Source organism: Mirounga leonina, unplaced genomic scaffold (assembly GCF_011800145.1).
Source record: "Mirounga leonina isolate KUSES-001 unplaced genomic scaffold, KU_Mleo_1.0 Mir_117, whole genome shotgun sequence".
Taxonomy (NCBI): domain Eukaryota; kingdom Metazoa; phylum Chordata; class Mammalia; order Carnivora; family Phocidae; genus Mirounga; species Mirounga leonina.
In genome coordinates, this window is record NW_023270274.1 from 6,562,214 (window position 1) to 6,584,938 (window position 22,725).

Genomic DNA, 22,725 nt, shown 5'->3' on the forward strand with positions numbered 1-22,725 from the left:
ATATTATTCATATCAATAGAGCTTTTTAAAAAATTTTTTATTTAAATTCAATTACTTAACATATATTATTAGTTTCAGAGATAGAGGTCAGTGATTCATCAGTCTTACATAACACCCAGTGCTCATTACATCACGTGCCCTCCTTAATGTCCATCACCCAATTACCCCATCCCTCCAGCAACCCTCAGTTTGTTTCCTATGATAAGAGTTTCTTAGGTTTGCCTCCCACTCTGATTTCGTCTTGTTTTATTTTTTACCTCTCTTCCCCTATGCTCCTCTGTTTTGTTTCTTAAATTCCACATATGAGTAAGATCATATGATAATTATCTTTCTCTGATTGACTTATTTCGCTTAGCATAATACCCTCTATTTCCATCCACGTCATTATAAATGGCAAGATTTCATTTTTTGATGGCTGAGTAGTATTCCATTGCATATATATACCACATCTTTTTTATCTATTCATCTGTTGATGGACATCTGGGCTCTTTCCATAGTTTGGCTATTGTGGACATTGCTGCTATAAACATTGGGGTGTAGGTGCCCCTTCGGATCCCTACATTTGTATCTTTGGGGTAAATCCCTAGTAGTGCAATTGCTGGGTCATAGGATAGCTCTATTTTCAACTTTTTGAGGAACCTCCATACTGTTTTCCAGAGTGGCTGCACCAGCTTGTATTCCCACCAACAGTGTAGAAGGGTTCCCCTTTCTCCGCATCCTCACCAACACCTGTCATTTCCTGACTTGTTAATATTAGCCATTCTGACTGGGGTGAGGTGGTATCTCATTGTGGTTTTTGATCACTCCCTGATGCCAAGTGATGTTGAGCGTTTATTCATGTGTCTGTTGGCCATTTGTATGTCTTCTTTGGAGAAATGTCTGTTCATGTCTTCTGCCCATTTCTTGATGGGATTATTGCAATTTGGGTAATGAGTTTGGTAAGTTCTTTATAGATTTTGGATTCTAGTCCTTTATCTGATAAGACATTTGCAAATATCTTCTCACTTTTTTTTTTTAAATATTTTATTTGACAGAAACACAGCGAGAGAGGGAACACAAGTGGGTGAGAGGGAGAAGCAGGCTTCCCACTGAGCAGGGAGCCCCATGTGGGGCTTGATCCCAGGACCCCGGGATCATGACCCGGGCCTAAGGCAGACGCCTAACGACTGAGCCACCCGGGCGCCCCTCTTCTCGCATTCTGTCAGTTGTCTTTTGGTTTTGTCCTGTTTTCCTTTGTTGTGCAAAAGCTTTTTATCTTGATGAAGTTCCAGTAGTTCATTTTCGTGTCTAGTAAGAAGTTGCTGCGGCCGCCTTTGAAGAGGTTGCCGCTTGTGTTCTCTAGGATTTTGGTTGGCTTCCTATTTCACATTTAGGTTTTTCATCCATTTTGAGTCTGTTTTTGTGTATGGTGTGAGGAAATGGTCCAGTTTCATTCTTCTGCATGTGGTAGTCCAATTTTCCCAACACCATTTGTTGAAGAGACTGTCTTTTTTCCATTGGATATTCTTTCTTGCTTTGTCAAAGATTAGTTGACAATACACTTGAGGGTTCATTTCTGGGTTCTCTATTCTGTTCCACTGATCTTTGTGTCTGTTTTTGTGTCAGTACCATACTGTCTTGATGATGACAGCTTTGTAATACAGCTTGAAGTCTGGAATTGTGATGCCACCAACTTTGGTTTTTTTGTGTTTTTTTTTTTCAACATTCCTTTGGCTATTCGAGGTCTTTTCTGGTTCCATACAAATTTTGGGGTTATTTGCTCCAGCTCTGTGAAAAAAGTTGAAGGTATTTTGATAAGGATTGCATTGAATATGTAGATTGCTCTAGGTAGCATAGACATTGTAATAATGTTTGTTCTTCCAGTCCATGAGCATGAAATGTTTTTCCATTTCTTTGTGTCTTCCTCAGTTTCTTTCATGAGTGTTATATAGTTTTCTGAGTATAGATCCTTTGCCTCTTTGGTTAGGTTTATTCCTAGGCATCTTATGGTTTTGGGTGCAACTGTAAATGGGATCGACTCCTTAATTTCTCTTTCTTCTGTCTCATTGTTAGTGTATAGAAATGCAGCTGCTTTCTGTGATTGATTTTATATTCTGCCACGTTGCTGAATTCCGGTATGAGTTCTGGCAATTTTGGGGTGGGGTCTTTTGGGTTTTCCACATAGAGTGTCATGTCATCTGCTTAGCGTGAGAGTTTTGACCTTTTTTTTGCCGATTAGATGCTAGTTTATTTCTTTTTGTTGTCTGATTGCTGAGGCTAGGACTTCTAGTACTATGTTGAACAACAGTGGTGAGAGTGGACATCCCTGCTGTGTTCCTGACCTTAGGGGACAAGCTCTCAGTTTTTCCCCATTGAGAATGATATTTGCTGTGGTCTCTTTATAGATGGCTTTTATGAAATTGAGGTATATACCCTCTATCCCTACACTGTGAAGAGTTTTAATCAAGAAAGAATGCTGTACTTTGTCAAATGCTTTTTCTGCATATTTTGAGGGGATCATATGACTCTTGTACTTTTTTTTTATTAATGTATTGTATCACATTGATTGATTTGCTGATGTTGAACCAACCTTGCAGCCCAGGAATAAATCCCACTTGGTAGTGGTGAATAATCCTTTTAATGTACTGTTGGATCCTATTGGCTAGTATATTGGTGAGAATTTTTGCATCCATGTTCATCAGGGATATTGGTCTGTAATTCTTTTTGGTGGGGTCTTTGTCTGGTTTGGGGATCAAGGTAATGCTGGCCTCATAAAATGAGTTTGGAAGTTTTCCTTCCGTTTCTATTTTTTGAAACAGCTTCAAAAGAATAGGTGTTAATTCTTTTTTAAATGTTTGGTAGAATTCCCCTGAATTCCCCTGGGAAGCCACCTAGCCCTGGACTCTTGTTTGTTAGGAGATTTTTGATTACTGCTTCAATTTCCTTGCTGGTTATGGGTCTGTTCAGGTTTTCTGTTTCTTTCTGTTTCAGTTTTGGTAGTCTGTACGTTTCTAGGAATGCATCCATTTCCTCCAGATTGCCTAATTTGTTGGCATATAGTTAGTTGCTCATAATATGTTTTTATTATTTGTATTTCTTCGGTGTTGGTTGTTTTTTTTTTTAAAGATTTTTTATTTATTTATTTGACACACAGAGAGAAAGCACAAGTAGGCAGAGAGGCAGGCAGAGAGAGAGGGAGAAGCAGGCTCTCCACTGAGCAGGGAGCTGGACGTGGGGCTCGATCCCAGGACCCGGGGATCATGACCTGAGCCGAAGGCAGCCGCTTAACCGACTGAGCCACCCAGGCGCCCCTTCGGTGTTGGTTGTAATCTCTCCTCTTTCATTCATGATTTTATTTATTTGGGTCCTTTCTCTTTTCTTTTTGATAAGTCTGGCCAGTGGTTTATCGATCTTATTAATTCTTTCAAAGAACCAGCTCCTAGTTTTGTTGATCTCTTCTAAGCTGGAGTGGCAATCCTTATTTAAGACAAATTAGATTTTAAACCAAAGACTGTAATAAGAGATGAGAAAGGACATTCATAATTAAAGGGTCTATCCAACAAGAAGATCTAACAATTGTAAATATTTGTGCCCCTAACATGGGAGCAGTCAATTATTTAAACCAATTAGTAATAAAATTAAAGAAACACATTGATAGTAATACAATAATAGGGGACGTTAGCACCCCACTCACTGCAGTGGACAGATCATCTAAGCAGAAGATTAACAAGGAAACAAGGGCTTTGAATGACACACTGGACCAGATGGACTTCACAGATATATTCAGAGCATTCCATCCTAAAGCAACAGAATACACATTCTTCTCGAGTGCACAGGGAACATTCTCCAGAACAGATCACATACTGGGTCACAAATCAGGTCTCAACCAGTATCAAAAGATTGGAATCATTCCTTGAATATTTTCAGACCACAGTGCTTTGAAACTGGAACCCAATCACAAGAGGAAATTTGGAAAGAGCTCAAATACATGGAGACTAAAGAGCATCCTACTAAAGAATGAATGGATCAAGCAGAAAATTAAAGAAGAATTTTTAAAAAGTTCACGGAAACAGATGAAAATGAAAACACAACTGTTCAAAACCTTTGGGATGCAGCAAAAGCAGTCCTAAGAGGGAAATAGCACTACAAGCCTTTCTCAAGAAGCAAGAAAGGTGTCAAATACACAAGCTAACCATACATCTAAAGGAGCTGGAGAAAGGACAGCAAATAAAGCCTAAACCTAGCAGGAGAAGAAAATTAATAAAGATTAGAGCAGAAATCAATGAAACAGAAACCAAAAGAATAGTCGGTTGAGCTTCTGACTCTCAGTTTCAGCTGGGGTGGTGATCTAGGTCTTGGGATCACCCTGCCTCCAGGTCTACAGAACTGGATGTTCTATTCCTTCCCTCTGCACATGACCTACCCTGGGTGCTCTGAAAGTATCCATATGCACCTGTTACATAGAACTTTTCTGCACAGTGAGCAACAGTTTCATTTCATATAGTTTATGCTGAAGAGTATTTTAAAAATTGACAATCTTTTTGTTTCTTTTTAAGTTTCCATTTGGATCACTGTGGAGCTTTGCCCTGGTTTCTACAGAAGACAAGTTTCAAAGGAAGAACATTTATGACTCATGCTACAAAAGCTATTTATAGATGGCTTCTTTCAGATTATGTCAAAGTCAGGTAAATTGCTCTATTAGATTTGTACAGGAATTTGCTTCTACAGAATACATATAGTTCAAGATACGGACCATTTTGTGTTTAGAAGTGATACACTGTTTTTATTCACAAGGATGTCATTAATTTGTCATTCAGTATCAACTCTTCAAATACCCATTGTGTACCCAGCACCTTCCTGACCATAAAGTCTTTATGAAGTTTTTACATCCCTAAATCTTTGTAATTTAGGTGAATTATAAGGTATGCTAACAATATTTTATAAACAGGATTTTATGATTTTATTAAAATTTAAGATCAAGTACATGATACAGTGATATATATTGAAATTGTATTTTAGATTATTTGATCAAAGCAAATTACTATCTTAAATGAAAAAGTTTCCTGAGGATGTTTTTTTCCAGTTGTAAGAGGATAATCAGAAAAGTTAGAAGCATTTTTGTGATACCTACAGCATGAATTATTAGTCTTCCGAAGTTTACTGTTTAATTTGTCTATTCCAAAAGTAGCTAAGAGGCAATTTGTTATTCTTCATGTGTAAATATAAAAGAATGGAAGAGTTACCCTTAGTAATTATACTGCTTACCACTTAAATAATGCTAACCATGTGCAGACACAGTCCTTACTTCTCAACATATATTAACTCATCTTCCTCTCAACTTCATGATGTAGGTTGTTATGAATCCCATTTTACAGGTGATGAAACTGAGACACACACAGGTTAGGTGATTCGCCTGTGATGGTCCTGGTAAGAGACAAAGCTGGGATTTGGACCCAAGCAGTCTGACACCAGAGTCTGTGGCCTTAACCATCACTCCCTTACGCTTTTTGGGAAGTACATTAGCATAATTTTCAGGAGAAAACTTACACTACACTTTGTAGAGAAATCTTTTCACATCCTGATGTGAAACTCTCTTGTGGTTCAGTGTGTGTGTGTATATGAGTGAGTTTCTCTCTCAGGAGTGTTGGGGGAAAAAACATTGAGAAATACTATCATAAGAGTACTATGCTGTAATTTATTATGTACTTTGCTTAAAATCATGCTTTGTAGCTGTACACATAAAACGTTTTTATTACTATAATTACCAAGTAAAAAAAATACACAAAATGTCCAAGAGATTCTAAGTAGCATAATCCATACAGTGGAAGAACTTTGCGGCTATTTTGTTCATGGTCTCTGAGTTCAGAGTTTTAAAAAACTTTACCCTTAATTTTCTGTGTTGGCCTCTTTAAATATTTAGTAATATATCAGCAGACGACATGCTGTATACAGAGACGGATCTGGAAGAGAGCATGGACAAAATTGAAACCATCAACTTCCATGAAGTTAAAGAAGTTGCAGGAATCAAGTTTTGGTGTTACCACGCAGGCCACGTCCTAGGAGCTGCCATGTTCATGATTGAGATCGCGGGCGTGAAGGTACTCTTGCTCTGGCAGCTTCCTCTCCAGGAGAAATCCATGCAGAGCTTTGTGCCCCCAAGTGACACTAAAGGAAATTCCTTAAGACTTGCGAGGTGTCTAAACACTGAAATGTAGGATAAAATTAAGTTGATGCTTTTTCCTTTTAAATATCACAGTTCATACCCCCATGGTAAGACTTCCTGTATCAAGATTCGAAAGAGTAAAGTAAGCTTCTCAAAAGACTAACGTTCCTTCACAGTACCTAGGATTGATTCCTTTCCAGGGTGCTTTAGAAAAATGATGAGGGCAGAGCTTTCTTTGTGGCTGTGCCTGTTTCACGTTAAACCGTGGTTGGGCATTTGTGTCATCTTGGTGTTCTGGGATTCACCTGTAAGCCCCTGGAAGGGGCAGGGCGCTGCATGAGTGACCAGGGTTCATCAGAACAGATCTTTGCCGCCATCCTTGTAAACACAGATGGATGACAGCACCAGCTCTTACCTCTGCTGCACGTTGGAGTCACTTAGGGACCCTGTTTAAAAATACTCATCGAATCAGACTCTGAGGGTGTGGCCTCAGATGGACGGAAGGCCTCAGGCCTTGGCTTTTTTTTTTTTTTTCTTTTTCCTCTTTTAAGTTTTCTAGGTGATTCCTATGTGTAGGCAGAGCTGAGCATCAATGCTCTGGAGTAATACTGTCCTGAATTGTTAGCAGTTGCTCATTGGTTTGAAATGTTTACACATGAAGTTGTACTAAATATTGCTAAATCATTTATCCTTACTATGTGCTCAGAGGCACAAAAAATAAGCAGAAAATAGCACAAATGCAGATCTGAATTCCCATGTGAAATTTGATGCATACCTTCATATGTTTTTGTCTTCCACTTTAGATGGTTTTTCCATATACCTTAGTAGATTTCTTTCCTCATCATGCCCTTTTTGTCTCAGGTGTCCAGAGCACTTCTCAGGTTTATTAATATACAGGTTGTCTGTGCTGGGTACATCTGGGAGCATATCATTCCTCCAAGTTAGAGTGAATAATTGAAACACTGGACAGTTTATATAACCGAACTGAGATATACACTTTGAATTAGACATAAGTATTGCATCTAAATTTCATCACTTGTAAGCTGTTTTTCCTACTGAACTTCACCTTCAGATTTTATGAGCTAAATATCCTCACTAGTAAAACAAAACCTTCCAAAATCCTAACTTTCTGGCTTTGTTTTTCACAGCTATTGTACACAGGTGATTTCTCAAGACAAGAAGATAGACACTTAATGGCAGCTGAAATTCCTAATATTAAACCTGATATTCTTATTATTGTAAGTATTAATGCTGTGTGTTTTAATTAGTGTAATGTATGCAGGATTTTTTTCTAGTGGAAAAAATACCATGATCTCATTTTCATAATATATGTTATCAGATATAATTGTACTAGTTTTTTTTTAATTTATTTTAATTTATTTTTTTTAAGATCTTACTTATTTGAGAGAGACAGCAAGAGTGAGAGAAAGCACAAGCAGGAAGAGGAGGAGAGAGCAGGGGAGCAGTAGGCTCCCTGCTGAGCAGGGAGCCCGATGCAGGGCTCCATCCCAGGACCCTGGGGTGATGACCTGAGCCGAAGGCAGATGCTTAACCGACTGAGCCACCCAGGCGCCCCTACTTGTATTTTTAATTCATTTTTTTTTTTGCTTCTCTTAGTGCAGCTCCACCTTCTTGCTCTTATGTGATAACTCTAGCCTTGAATCAGAGATGATAGGACACCTCCTAAGTATTTTCATCTAAGGGAATTACCCCAAATTCATAGAACCTCTTAAGGGTTGTATAGAAATGGTGTGACCCCACTGCCTTGGCCATGGTTACTGTCTTTCAGGTCATAGCAACCGCTAACTTTCTGTGTGTGTTCTGGCTGCCTACTAGTTTGCAAGTCACAGGAGAATAAAAATCAATTTAACTGTACAGAGCTTTTGGTGAGGGGTGGGGTGGTGGTTGATGAGGAACAAATTAATAAATGTGTATTGGTGACAGTGAGGTCAGGGATTAGGAGAGAGAGCTCTTAGGCCTATGGCATATAGAAGAGTATCAAGTAAATTTAGCTTAAGGCTGAAGAACTGTCGGTCTCTCCCTCACCACCCGTAACATCCCCCAACCATCCAAGTATGAGAGACCCCGCATATTGCTGTCCCTAAGCAATGTATAAATGAATTCATTTTCACTCAGTTGATTGTACCCTACAAATAAATTGACCTTAATCTAAGGGAATTTTTATGGGTTTTTTTTTTAACCCTCAGGAAAAAAAGTTATTTTCATTATATCTGGTACTTTAGAGCAGTACTTCTCAAACTTTGATGTTGCATATGAATCATCTGGTCATGTTAAAATACAGATTTGGATTCAGTAGGTCTGGGCTGGGGCCTAAGATTCAGCACGTCTAACAAGCTCCCGGGGATGCCCATGCAGCTGGCCAGTGGGCCACACCTAGTGAGGCTTGAGGGATATTCTTTTTTTTTTTCTTTTTTAAGATTTTATTTATTTATTTGAGAGAGAGAATGAGAGACAGAGAGCATGAGAGGGAAGAGGTTCAGAGGGAGAAGCAGACCCCCCGCCGAGCAGGGAGCCCGATGTGGGACTCGATCCCGAGACTCCAGGATCATGACCTGAGCCGAAGGCAGTCGCTTAACCAACTGAGCCACCCAGGCACCCCCTTGAGGGATATTCTTAAAGAGAACTATAAGAAACAATATCTATTTCTGTTTTACAAGCTCTGATTTATCAAAGGTGGGAGAAATACCCTTTTTCCCATCCACGGAAAGCGAAATGGTTTAAAAAAATAAAAAGAATTATCTTGAGCAGGGAAGATACTTTATTTAAAATTTTTTTCCTGATTCCTTTTTCTAAAAATGTTTTACTGCTTAGTCAGATCTGAATTCTAACGTTTTTATTTGCTCTTCTTTTCAATTAGTATTATAACAATGTGTTCAAGTAAATGGCATGTTAATGGAGAAATGAATCACTTTGCTGCTGCATTTTATTGACGTTTAACTTTTGTATTCTCTGGCAAGCATCAGTCTCGGTCTCATACTTCTAACATGTCATTTAGGAATCTACTTATGGGACCCATATCCATGAGAAGCGTGAAGAGCGAGAAGCAAGATTCTGTAACACTGTTCATGACATTGTAAACAGAGGGGGCAGAGGTCTCATTCCTGTCTTTGCTCTTGGAAGGGCTCAGGAGCTGCTCTTAATTTTAGGTATGCCTTTTCCTTTTTATTGGGAGATTCTCAAAATCTTGTGGAGTGCCTTTCTATCAAGGTAATTGCCTGGCCTCGGATAGGTCATTCTGCCTTTCTGGGCTTCAGTTTCTGCATCTAAAAATATGCAGTGCTGTAAAAGCCCAGAGAAACAGTGACCCTTGGGCGCTGCTACTGGGAATATGAGTGGTACCCTTTTCTGGAAGTTGCCAACAGCCTCAGAACTCTCTGCAGTGAGCCTCAGGAGTCCTAAAAATATGTCACCTTTTGACCCAGCAGTACCGCCTGTGGGAAATATATGATACAAAGAAAATTTTTATCAGTAAGGGTATCCCTCATTTTAGTAGTTTTTAAAAATACTTATTTATTTGGGCGGGGGGCAGAGGGAGAGAATCTTAAGCAGACTCCTCCCTGAGCGCGGAGCCCCATGTGGGGCTCGATCTCAGCACCCTGAAATCATGACCTGAGCTGAAATCAGGAGTTGGACACTCAACCGACTGAGCCATCCAGGTGCGCCACTTAGGGAGACTTTTTAGTTCAAGACTTCTAAGGGTAAATTTGACTTGCAGTTAGAAAAAAGGACCGAGAGAAAACTGGACTGGCTTAGGATGCAGAAAATGCAGCTCCTACCATGTCCTATCTCTTACAGATCAGCTTTTGAGCTGGGGTCATTTACTCCATTTTTCCTTTTCAGTGTAATAGGGATAGACTTAGCCTTATTCTACAGATGGAAGTGAGAGCAAGAGCTCTATGTAACCATTTCTAGTTCTTCACACTGAAGCTGTATACAGTCTTTAAGAAGAGCGCTTTCCCCAAATAGCATCGCAGAATGGTTGAGTTAGAAGGGATCATTAAGTATAAATATACACAGAAAGTGGCACCCATTGTTCCTCTTATTACAAAAAAACTTATACATGCTCATTGAAGTATTTAAAAAACAGAGAAAAGCAGAAAAAGGATATCATCCACTTTCTCACTATCCAGATTTAACATCTTTCCAGTCATTTGTGTATTTTTTTTTTAAAGATTTTATTTATTTATTTGACAGAGGGAACACAAGCAGGCGGAGTGGGAGAGGGAGAAGCAGGCTTCCCACCGAGCAGGGAGCCCAATGCGGGGCTTGATCCCAGGACCCTGGGATCATGATCTGAGCCGAAGGCAGATGCTTAATGACTGAGCCACCCAGGCACCCCCATTTGTGTATTTTTAACTAGGATTGGAGTACATACTGTTTTGAACCCTAGTTTTTTGAAATACTAAAATGATGGGGGCGCCTGGGTGGCTCAGTCAGTTGAGCCTCTGACTCTTGGTTTTGGCTCAGGTGATGATCTCATGGGTCGTGGGATCAAGCCCTGTGTTGGGCTTCTGCTCAGTGGAGAGTCTCTCCCCCCCTCCCCCCCCCCCCCCCCCCCCCCCGCTCATGTTCTCTCTATCTAAAATAACTAAAGTCTTTAAAATAAGTTAAATAAATAAAAAGTCTCCATAACAAAGTAATTTGAAGAACAGAGGAAATTGGGAAGGGGAAACCATGTTGTTACCATCAAATTGGGTTGCCAGATTCAGCACATAAAAATATAAGACACACGTTTAATTCAGTTAAACTTGAATTTCAGATAAATAATGAATACTATTTTAGCACAAGTGTCCCAAATATTTAATATATATTCTTACCCTGAAAATCTTTTGTTTTTTCTCTGAAATTCAAGTTTAACTTGGCATTTGGTATTTTTATCTGGCAAGTCTACCATCAGGGCGTATGTTATGATTCCTTTTCTGAACCAGGACTGCTCTATGTGATTGCTTGCTCCTTTTCACCTAAATTCTCCCTTACGATGTAGTATAATAGAGGATAGCCATTTGAATGACTGGTTTCAGATTTCATCTGTGTTCTAGCCATGTGGCCTTGGGGCAAGTTATTTAACTTTTCTTTGATATTTAAAATTTATACATAAAAATACACGCAAAAAATAGAAGTAATATGACCTTGGTATGTAGAATGCACTGCAAGGTACTTGAGAAATAAAAGTGTATGGAAAACTTTGACACCATTAAAAATTTTAATTACATCAGTAAAAACATGAGCAGAATAAACCAGAGGGCAAAGCAGGAAATATTTCACGTGTATGACAGGAATAGTCCCTGTCCTTCTATAGAGTTTTTACTTATGGTCAAGTAGAAAAATAATATTCCCTCCCTATTCAACCTTTGTTTAAGCCTATTTCCTAATCTATAAGATGGAGATGAATCTCCATAAGGTTTGTAAAAATTAGAAATAATATGTAAATAATAATTGTAAACTGCATACTAGGCATTTAACACATTTCCTAAATGCAGGTGTGCCTAGGAGAATAAATGATACCTTTTGACCATACTACTCTTATAATATTTTGGGATTTAATGAGAGTTTTCCCCTAAAATAAGACTTCCTTTAAAAGTGTATTGCCCACAGTTTTCCTATATTATCAGAAACTGTTTGGCAGCTTTTTAAAAAAATATAGTCAAACAGTAATGTTACTGTTCTGTTTTTAAGTGTTCAGTAACAATTTTAACTCTGGCAGTCCTATTTTGTAACTAGCAAAGTCTGACTACAAAAAGCCTAATTTTGATAACTCTTTGAAATACTGAGAGTACATTTTTATTTAAAACTATCCCAGAATTTAGTGTCTCTCTAAGGTAATAAGTTATGGTCTGTTACTCACTGTAAACTTCTACTGAATTGTTTTTAAAACCTTCCACATCTTGGGACTGTGATCACAACATTCTTTTCAGGTCATGCACTAGTATTTAGAAATAAGTTTTGATTTTGTAAGTTTAAGTTAGAACCAGGCTAATTTTCTTGAACTCTTTAAAACGTATTAAACATGGGTGCCTGGGTGGCTCAGTCGTTAAGCATCTGCCTTCAGCTCAGGTCATGGTCCCAGGGTACTGGGATCGAGCCCCGCATCGGGCTGCCTGCTTCTCCCTCTCCCACTCCCCCTGCTTGTGTTCGCTCTCACTATGTCTCTGTCAAATAAATAAAATCTTTTTCAAAAATAAATAAATAAATAAAATATATTAAACAAAACAAAAAGGGAGAAGATATTTGCAAATCATACATCTGGTAAAGGGTTAATAACGAAAATATACCTACACAACCTAAAATCAAAAAACAACCTGATTAAGAAAATGGGCAGAGAACTGGAAAAACATATTTCCACAGAAGACATCCAGATGTCCAACAGGCCCATAAAAAGATGCTCAACATCACTCATCATTCAAGGGAAATGCAAATCAGAACCGCAGTGAGATGAGATACCACCTCACACCTGCCAGATAGGCTATTACCAAAAGGACAAAAAAAAAAAAAAGATAAATGTTGGCGAGGATGTGGAGCAAAGAAACCATTGTGCACTGTTGGTGGGAATGTAAATCGGTGCAGCCACCATATGGAGGCTCCTCAAAAAATTAAAAATCAAAATACCATATAATCTAGCAGTCCTGCTTCTGGGTTTTTATCCAAAGAAAATGAAAACACCGATTTAAAGACATATATGCACCCTCTGTTCATTGCAGCATTATTTATAATAGCCAAGACATGGAAATGACCTAAGTGTTCACTGATGAATGAATGATAAAGAAGATACGGTATACAGAGACAGTGGAGAATATTACTCTGCCACAAAAGAGGATGAAATCTTGCCATTTGCAACATGTATGGACTTAGAGGGTATTCAGCCGCGAAATAAGAGAAAAAGACAAATACCATATGACTTCACTTACACGTGGAATCTAAAAAACAAAACAAATGAACAAACCAAACAGAAACAGGCTCATAGATAGAGGAAACAAACTGTTGGTTTACCAGACGTAGGAGGCCTTAGGGGTCAGGCGAAACAGGTGAAGGGGATTAAAATGTACAAACTTCCAGTTAGACGATAAAGACGTTATGGAAATGTAATCTGCAGCATAGGGAATATAGTTAGTGGTATTGTAGTAACTTTGGTGACGGATGGTAGCTAGACTTACCATGGGGATCATTTTGTAGTGTATAAAAATATCGAATCACTATGATATACACCTGAAACTAATAGGATATCATATGTCAGTGGCACTTCAATTTGAAAAAAAAATGTTAGCCTAGCCAGGGCCAGGAGCCCTCAGACCCTGGAAGTCCCTCCCGCTGCTCCACGAGAGCCTCTGCGCCTTGGCCCGGAGCTAAAGCACAAGAGGGGCCAACATGTGTTGAAAGAAGGAGCACCCTTTCTAACCAGAGGCTGCATCCCAGAGCCTTGGGCCACCTGTGGGTATCAAATCCTAGCTACCCACATTCTGGTGTGTGATCTTGGATCTTGGGCACAGGGTTTGGTATTTCTGAGCCTCCATTCCTTCTGTAAGATGCGGACCCTGTGTGCTCTCTCTGTGGTCGCAGACGCCTATGGGAGCCCTGCTCAGCACGCCCAGGAAATGGCAGCCACTGCTCGTGCCGCTAGCCATCCCTGCCTCCGGGCTGCAGGGCCACCAGGGAAACCAAGGGGCAGGAACTAGAGCCTCGATTACAAGCAGCCTACAGGAAGCTGACTGACTAAAGCAAGATGGAATGTACTGGAAGGTATTGGTGTCCCCAGACTGTCCAGGAAAAATGGGAAGCCAGCGTGGAACAGGGACCCTCCTGAGGGCAGAAGGCAAGATCTACTAGGAATGCGTCCCAGGAAGGAGCACCCACTTACTATTACCTGGGTGTCTGCAGGCAGGGCCGAGCCCTGTGAGAGGCCTACCAGGTGCAGAGCCGTGAGGATGAGGCCTACTGTGGAAAGGACCAGAAGGGACCGGAGAGAGGAGATGGCCTCAAGGAAAACAGCCAAGACCCGCCCCCCCCCCCCCCCCCCCGCCGGCTTTCCAGCGCCGTGCACAGCGGTGTCTTGAATGGGGCTTACCCTTAACCGGGGTAGTAATTACTACAGACAGAGCTGACATGCTGAACGAATTGTTGTGTGTGCTTGTAATGACAAATTGTATTTCTAACACCCCAGGGCAGTCCAAACCTTGATATCTGCTATTAACACATAAATTAGTCATTTACAAAAATTGTGAGAGAGGGAAATATATATATAGTTGTATAAATATATATATATATATATAAATACTGTTGTATATACATAATTCTAGGCTTTATTTCTTGGTTGTCTGAATTTCTTCTAATTCGTTTATTATTTGAACTATATACCCCACACAACAAAATGAAATTTGTTTCTTATAAAATCTCTCTAGATGAGTACTGGCAGAATCACCCAGAACTCCATGATATTCCCATATACTACGCATCCTCTTTGGCCAAGAAGTGCATGGCAGTATACCAGACGTATGTAAATGCCATGAATGACAAAATCCGCAAACAGATCAACATCAATAATCCCTTTGTTTTCAAGCACATTAGTAACCTCAAGGTGAGTGCTGAGGAAGGACCCGTAAACACAGAGGAGTCGGTAGCGCTCACAGCTACTGCCATTGATTCTGAGGCCCAGTCCTTCTTGCTGAGGTCTCACTGTTTCTCTAGCAGGCACCGTTTTTCTTCATGAAAACAACAGTTTAGCAACTGGCATTCTTTTCTGCTTAACAATTTTTGCCACTTGTTCCAAGTCTGTATACATTCTCAGTATTTACTGTTGCTGATTAAGTTGGGTCTCGCTGCCATGGAAACAGGAGGTCCTGATGAGAAAAATACTCTTACATTATATATTAAGTTTTTCCATTCGTACTCTAACCTAATCATCTTTTTGATTTCCACTGCAAATTCCGTGTGTGAAAACTTTTGTCATCACTTTTGTAGAGCATTCAATAAACAGTAAAATCTGATTTTCTTTAGTTAAAAAAATAGTTTTAGAAAGATATTTTTATTGAAACTAATGCTTTAATCTTAATAAATTATGCCCCAGATTATCTAAGTTGTAAGTCATCTTCCAGTTATAAATGGGCTCCATTCATGAAGTATTTTTTAAGTTAATTTTTACGAGTTAGAGCCAAGTTTTCCCTAGAAACAATGTTAAACATTCTGGTTGGATTTCTAGGCCAGCTCAAAATCTTTATGAAGTACGCAAGGCCATTGTGAGGGGAAAATTCTTTCAGAGTTCTATCTTGGGCAGATAGAAAGCCGTTTTGACTCTTTTTTTCCTGCCCACCTCCTTAGCAATGAAAATGGTCCTAATAGCCCATTAATATCAGTAGGAGATTTAAAAGGTCAGTGTGAACTAACTGCCTTTTATCACTTTGTTCTCCTTTTATTCCTAGCCTACATTGTTTAGGAACTTAGAAATTGGACTTAAAATGTTTACTAGTCTCATTGAGGCCCTTTCAGTAGTGTGATTAATCTTTTTACCTAGCTTTTCGTTATTCTTTGAAAACGAGGAATGCCTTGCCAAACCCTGGTACTCAGCATGCCTTTACCATCCCTTTTCCCCTCTTAGAGCATGGATCATTTTGATGACATTGGCCCCAGCGTCGTCATGGCCTCCCCAGGCATGATGCAGAGCGGCTTATCCAGAGAGCTCTTTGAAAGCTGGTGCACGGATAAGAGGAACGGCGTCATTATAGCAGGGTACTGTGTGGAAGGGACGCTTGCCAAGGTCAGCCATGGTCTTAGACCACCGTGTTATTCCTAATCAGAATTGCCAAGGCGGCCCATTACAGCCTGAGAAGCACCCGTCTATTCGCAGTAAAAACTATGGAAAGGAACCTATTTGAGACAAACGCAAAAACACGGATACCCTCATTCAGTGAAGAAGAAGTTTGCCAGTGTGTATTCTCTTGAAAGGTCACAGAAGGTGTTTGGGTCGATTGCCCATCATCCTGTTGATACACAACAGTTGATGTTGACTCTTAGGGAGGTACGCATGGTAGGAAATGCGTGCAGAGCTCCAGAGGCAGTTTCTGAACATCCAAGCATCACGTCCTCTTCTCTCCTCTTCTAGAACTTCTCTTATTTTTTAAAATACCTCGTGATTCTCCATTTAGACCGTTTTTTATTACTTTAGCATATTCTCTTAAGTCACACAGACAGTGTTGGCTATGTATTTAAAATAGATTTCCAGAACAGAAACAGATCTGTCTGAAAAGTGACTTTTTAGAGCAGGAGAATAGCTGGGAATCCAAGTTTGCCTTTCTGATCATAAGTTACAGTTGCCACTTCCAATACTCCAAGTACATTGAATTTTAGTTAACTTGCTTACTTTCCTGATTAAATATTTGCTCGACCAAGAAAATAAGTGTGTGATATTTACTAAGTCAATTGTTAGAATGCTTTTTGTGCTAAAGGTCCCAAATTTAATGTAAGAATTTGTGGCTGCATTAACAAGTAGAAAATGTGCCTTTTCTTTTCTGATTGGGTAGTTTATTTGTTTTGTTTCTTTTATTTTTATTTTTTTTTTAACAGCATATCATGTCTGAGCCAGAAGAAATCACTACCATGTCTGGACAGAAGTTACCACTGAAAATGTCTGTTGATTACATTTCTTTCTCTGCTCACACAGATTACCAGCAAACCAGTGAATTTATTCGTGCTTTGAAACCGCCTCATGTGGTTAGTCTGTGAATTTGATTTATAACATTAAAGGGGACGAAAACATACGCAAGAAGCCGCAGCTGGTTTTCAAATCAGACGCTGTCTGTCATTAGGGTCGTCCCGTTTCGCAGAAGGCTTCTGCGAGCACTTGCACCCGACCTCTGCAGCTCCCCTCTGAGTTGGGCAAGCTGTGCACCGTGTGTCCATTTACCCGAGGTCCCTCATCAGATCCCCCAGCCCCAACTCCAGTGCCCTTCCCCCATTCTCCCCAGTAACTTACGAGCACAGGCTTTGCTTGCGACGACTTGTTTGGAATCCCAGCTCCACCCCTTACTTGCTGGGTAACCCTGGGCAAGTTACTTAACTTCTCTGTGCCCCAGTTGTAAACAGGGATGATGATGCTACCTCGTAAGGTAATTGTGAGGAAGGGATGAGAGAACATAGATCTAAAGCATGTAATACGGTGCCTGGCATGGAGTAAATGCTTAGTAATACTGAAAGAGAGAAAGACAAATCACATAATAGTAAAAATTAAAGATCCAAATAGATAGGAAATCACATAGCTCTTTACTGATGTGATTTGTTTATATTTTTAAGTTTCATGTAATACGAAAATAACAATTCTATTTTGGTGGGACTGGGGAGGGAATAAGAAAGGAAAGCTAAAAAAATATATGTATTTTTAATCAACAGAACACTTGGGGAACGTGTGTGTGTGGGAAACAGATGAAGTGCCCTTTCTAGATTTATTGAAAAGTAGTTTAGACGAAATAGCCTTTTGTTAGTTGTTTTTTTCCTTAAATTTTTTTCATTGTGGTAAAATATATATAACATAGAAGTTGCAATTTTAACCATTTTTAAGTTGTGCAGTTCCGTGGCATGAATCACATTCACGGTGTTGTGCAACCAAGAGAAACTGTACCTATTAAGGAAAAATTCCCCATTTCCTCCTCCCCAGCCCCAGGTAACCTGCAGTTTACTTTCTGTCTCTCTGAATATGCCTGGCCTAGGTATTGCATGAAGGTGAAATCCTACAGCACTTAGCAGAATGTGCTCAAGGTCCATCCATATTGTAGCACGTATCAGAACTCCCTTCTTCTGTGTGGGTGACCATTCTGTTGTTTGTATAGACCACACCTATGCATGTGGAATATGCATGCTGTGGTGAACACTGGCCTCTGAGTATCTGTGTGAGCCCCTGTTCTCACTTCTTTTGCATATACACCGAGGAGTGGGTTCGCCGGATCATAGGGTCATTCTGTTAACTTTTGGAGGAGTCACTCAACTCCCGAAGTGGCTGCACCATTCTGCATCCCCCCAGCAGGGCACAAGCGTTCCGATTTCACCATATCCTCGCCAACACTTGTTGTTTGCCTTTTTGTGACTACAGCCATTCCTAATAAGCGTGAAGCGGTATCTCATTGTGGTTTTGATTCTCACTTCCCTGATGACTAATGATGTTGAGCATCCTTTCATGTGCTCTTCTGTTAATTTTTGAGTTCTTTCTAGCCTGGAAGTCCTCACGGGGATTTGCCAGCGGCCCTTACTTGATAAGCAGAGTCTTGGGTGGAGAAAAATCCCTCACCTACTTGTTAGCTTTGTGAATTTCGTCACAGTGCAGGCTCCTCACAGGGGTTCCCTGGTGTATGTGGTTCATGGAAATGCTCCCACGTGTTAAAGCCGGGGAGGAAGTGTGGTAGTGCCCTTTCTCTCGGCAATCACTGCTTCATCCTCAGTCCCATTTCATTGCTCTCCAGGCTCTCTTTCTGCTGACAGGATTGAACTCGATGCTTACCTTTCTTCAGTAACCAGGTCAGCAAAAGTATATCTGCGTGATAGAATAACAACAGTGTTAGTGGTAACCATAAGTAACAGTTAGCGTTGATTATTTACCATGTGCCAGGTACTGTACTCATGTTTTAAGCAATCTCTACACCTGACATGGGGCTCAAACTTACAACCCCGAGCTCAAGAGTAACATGCTCTACTGACTGAGCCAGCCAGGCACCATGTACTCTGGTTTACATGCATCAACTTGCTTACTCCTTACAACCAACAACTATTTGTAGATGAGAAAACTGAGATATTAAGTAACTTGCCCGAGTTTCCGTAGCTAGGAAGCGCTTAAGGAGCCAGGACTTGTGTTTGAGCAGCCAGGCCTCAAAGCCGGGCTCTTTACTCAGCCATATGCCTCTGCCTAGGAGTGATGCTAGGTAGGCTTCTGTGAGCCCAGGCAAGAAATCATCTACCAGGAGTCTGTAGGTTAAGAATGATCTGTCTTGTAAAATACAGATTACAGAAGTGAATGGGAAGAGACCAGTATCTAATACAGTTATTGTAAATACCCCTCAAAGGCAATTTCATTTGGTCCCAAAGTATTCTATTTGGTATTACTATAATAAACGGAAGAAAATATCAGAAGTCTTTTTCTTTCCCCATAAAAAGCTTCTTTTGAAAGTCTTGTATTAGGAAACCTAAAGAAAACTGGGTGTTCTCTGCATTGGTAAGAATAGCAATGGTTTCGTCGAAGAATCCTACGTCTAAAGCCGGCAGAGCCTACAGAAGTCACGCGGTGCAGCCCTTTACAGTTGAACATAGAAGTCTAGAAAAAGTCCAACTTCCATACAGTTGTATATCTCACTAGTGGGAACACCTGAAGTAGAAGTGTCTGTACTTTCTCTTAAAATAGTTCTACTTCAGGATTTTTAAAGCCAAACAGAATGAAAATAACTGTACAAGTTTGATTGACGGGAGGTCCTTCAAAGTCATTACGTTTAATAACATCAAGTATATGTCTGTTGCACATATTAAAGTCAGATAGGGGCCATCATTAAGCCGAACTCAGGATGTTTCCCTGTGCTCTCTTACAATTCATTCTTTTTTTTTAAATTTAATTTTATTATGTTATGTTAATCACCGTACATTACATCATTAGTTTTTGATGTAGTGTTCCTGATTCATTGTTTGCATATAACACCCAGTGCTCCATGCAGAACGTGCCCTCTGTAATACCCATCACCAGGCTAACCCATCCCCCTACCCCCCTCCCCTCTAGAATCCTCAGTTTATTTCTCAGAGTCCATAGTCTCATGGTTCGTCTCCCACTCCGATTTCCCCGCTTCATTTTTCCCTTCCTACTATCTTCTCTCTTGTTTTTTAAAAACATATAATGTATTATTTGTTTCAGTATGAAACAAAGTATGGTCTGTGATTCATCAGTCTTACACAATTCATAGCACTCACCATAGCACATATCTTCCCCAATGTCTGTCACCCAGCCACCCCATCCCTCCCACCCCCCACCACTCCAGCAACCCTCAGTTTGTTTCCTGAGATTAAGAATTCCTCATATCAATGAGATCATATGATACATGTCTTTCTCTGATTGACTTATTTCGCTCAGCATAACACCCTCCAGTTCCATCCATGTCATTGCAAATGGCAAGATCTCATTCCTTTTGATGGCTACATAATATTCCATTGTATATATATACCACATCTTCTTTATCCATTCATCTGTTGATGGACATCTTGGCTCTTTCCATAGTTTGGCTGTTCTTACAATTCATTCTATGTAGATTTTAGTCCATGGAGAACAGAATGAAATGGCCAGATTGAAAGCAGCCCTGATTCGAGAATATGAGGACAATGATGAAGTTCACATAGAGGTTCATAATCCTCGGAATACAGAAGCTGTGACCTTGAATTTCAGAGGAGAAAAGCTAGCCAAGGTAAAAGGTTGTGGTTTCTGATCTTATCCAGGTTTTTTCTAAAGGGAAATGTATACGTCTTAAAAATACAGACTTCTTTTCATCAAAGCAAGATAATGTCCTTAATGATGATTTCTGTCTACTTAGTATTGTATAAGAATTTTATCCATATGCTTTTTTAGGTCTTCTGGTCCTGCTAATTCATTTTTTCACATAGGAAGTTTTCAAGTACATTAGATCTTAGTGCAGTTGAATTTGGTAGCTTTGTAATCCACATCTCCACTTCCTTTTCCTCCCTGTGTCTGAGAATAAACAAATATTCATTACTGTTTTATTACTACATCTAATACACTGTTCTGTCCACTGGTCCTTCTCCCAAAGAATCTAAAGATAGGCTCATATGTTTAAACATATATGTGGTATGATAGAACTTACAAAAATTTGTCCATGTTTGATGCTGAAATACAGTATTTTCAGAATTTAAAAATAAAATAGTTAAAAATCTTACCTGAGGTTTTAGAGGGATGCTGTAAGGTAGCTGCAATTGTATCTCCTGTTAAGATTTTTTTTAAGATACTTCTAAGGGGAACTTTTTAATGATTTATCTGAAGTTTTAAATATCAGACATGTATTAATGAGCAACTTTACAGCAGTTCTTTTAATATAGAATGAGCCAGATATGAGAAGGCTAATTGATGAGTATCCTTCCTTGCAGTTGAGTTTGAGAGGAAAAAAAGTCAGCAGAAGTTAAGATGTGAGGCTTTTGTTGCCAAAGGACAGAGAAGGTTGTATTTACTCCTGAATTAACTCGTATTCTCAAAACTTTCCAGTGGCCAGTTTAATGGAAGCAACCTTGTACCTATAGAAAAATGTGTTCAGTTAGGAATCTAAGAATTAAATTTCCCAAGCTCTGCTGGTTGAGATTTGGGGAGGGGGAGGAATTTTACAGTCAATTTAGGAGAAGCGGAGTTGAACAAAATTAAGCTGCTTTCTTTACAACAGGACTTTTCAGAGTTTTTGTTTTTACTTCTTATTTTTTTTAAGATTTTATTTACTTATTTGACAGGCAGAGAGAGAGCGCACACAAGCAGGGGGAGCAGCAGAGGGAGAGGGAGAAGCAGGGAGCCCAATGCGGGGCTCGAACACAGGACCCTGGAATCATGACCTGAGCTGAAGGCAGACACTTAACTGACTGAGACACCCAGGTGCCCCCAGAGTTTTTATTAGGCCATTATACATTATAAACCTTCAAGAAATATAGTAAGCAGCATTTAAAAATTTGTTTAACTAGAGGGGCGCCTGGGTGGTACAGTTAGTTAAGCATCCAGCTTTTGATTTTAAATGCCTAATGGGCATCATTATGATTGAGTATCTGAATAATTGCGTTTTCCAAAATTGGAAATTCCACCTCCTTTTTTTTTTTAATAGGTCATGGGCTTTTTAGCAGACAAGAAACCAGAACAAGGCCAGCGGGTCTCAGGAATACTTGTTAAAAGAAACTTTAATTATCACATACTTTCTCCTTGTGATCTCTCCAGTAAGTATACTATTAATCATCAAATATAAATTGATTTTCACATTGAAACAAAATCTACGAAAACTTCTCTTACTAATGGCCAAACTTTAAGTAACAGCCAAGTCATAGAAATTGATGGGTTAGTAATGCACATAACTTAATGCGGGGGGGGAATCTTCCTTGAACTATTTAAATGTTTGAATTCTTTGTGGACTTTTTTCTTAATTGGGAACATAAGTTCACCTCCAAGGTTGACTACTCCTGCTGACCCTTGACAAGCCTGTTTTCCACCTTTCGCAGTGGAGTCCTGGTACTTTTATTTTCTGAAGTAACCTTGGACTCCCCACTCATGCATTTTGATCTCTATGACCTAGACTTTTACATCGCTTGCTGGGCCTTTATGTTGTTTGTCTGTATAGATGCTGGGCCACCATTACTTTTGCCATAAATATGGTATCACGTTAAATAACTGTGCTCCGTTTTATGCACAATAAAGCACTAATAGAGTACAAGTGCTTTATGAAAGGATAAGAAATAGCAGGGTTTAGGTATTCATCTGTGAGCTGGGCCGGCGGTCAGCTTTAGCGCACCATGCAGGTGCAGTATAATTTGTCCCCCTCCCAGCGGTGAGTGCGGTCCCGCTCTGGGCCAGGCAC

General features: G+C 39.8%; 1 protein-coding gene across 2 annotated transcripts in view; it reads left to right on the forward strand.

Annotated features, from left to right (window-relative positions):
• The window catches only part of LOC118007301 (cleavage and polyadenylation specificity factor subunit 3), a 43,488-nt gene that overhangs the window by 6,975 nt on the left and 13,788 nt on the right, over positions 1 to 22,725 (forward strand). Inside the window, exons 4-12 of one of the 2 annotated variants that reach the window (XM_035000326.1) lie at positions 4,536 to 4,664; positions 5,900 to 6,077; positions 7,291 to 7,380; positions 9,159 to 9,309; positions 14,557 to 14,732; positions 15,750 to 15,908; positions 16,715 to 16,861; positions 20,422 to 20,574; positions 21,982 to 22,090. In XM_035000326.1, coding sequence (XP_034856217.1) covers positions 4,536 to 4,664; positions 5,900 to 6,077; positions 7,291 to 7,380; positions 9,159 to 9,309; positions 14,557 to 14,732; positions 15,750 to 15,908; positions 16,715 to 16,861; positions 20,422 to 20,574; positions 21,982 to 22,090 — 1,292 coding nt within the window. Of the gene's footprint in view, positions 1 to 4,535; positions 4,665 to 5,899; positions 6,078 to 7,290; positions 7,381 to 9,158; positions 9,310 to 14,556; positions 14,733 to 15,749; positions 15,909 to 16,714; positions 16,862 to 20,421; positions 20,575 to 21,981; positions 22,091 to 22,725 lie in introns of those variants that run through there. The other variant, XM_035000327.1, reaches the window with a different exon arrangement.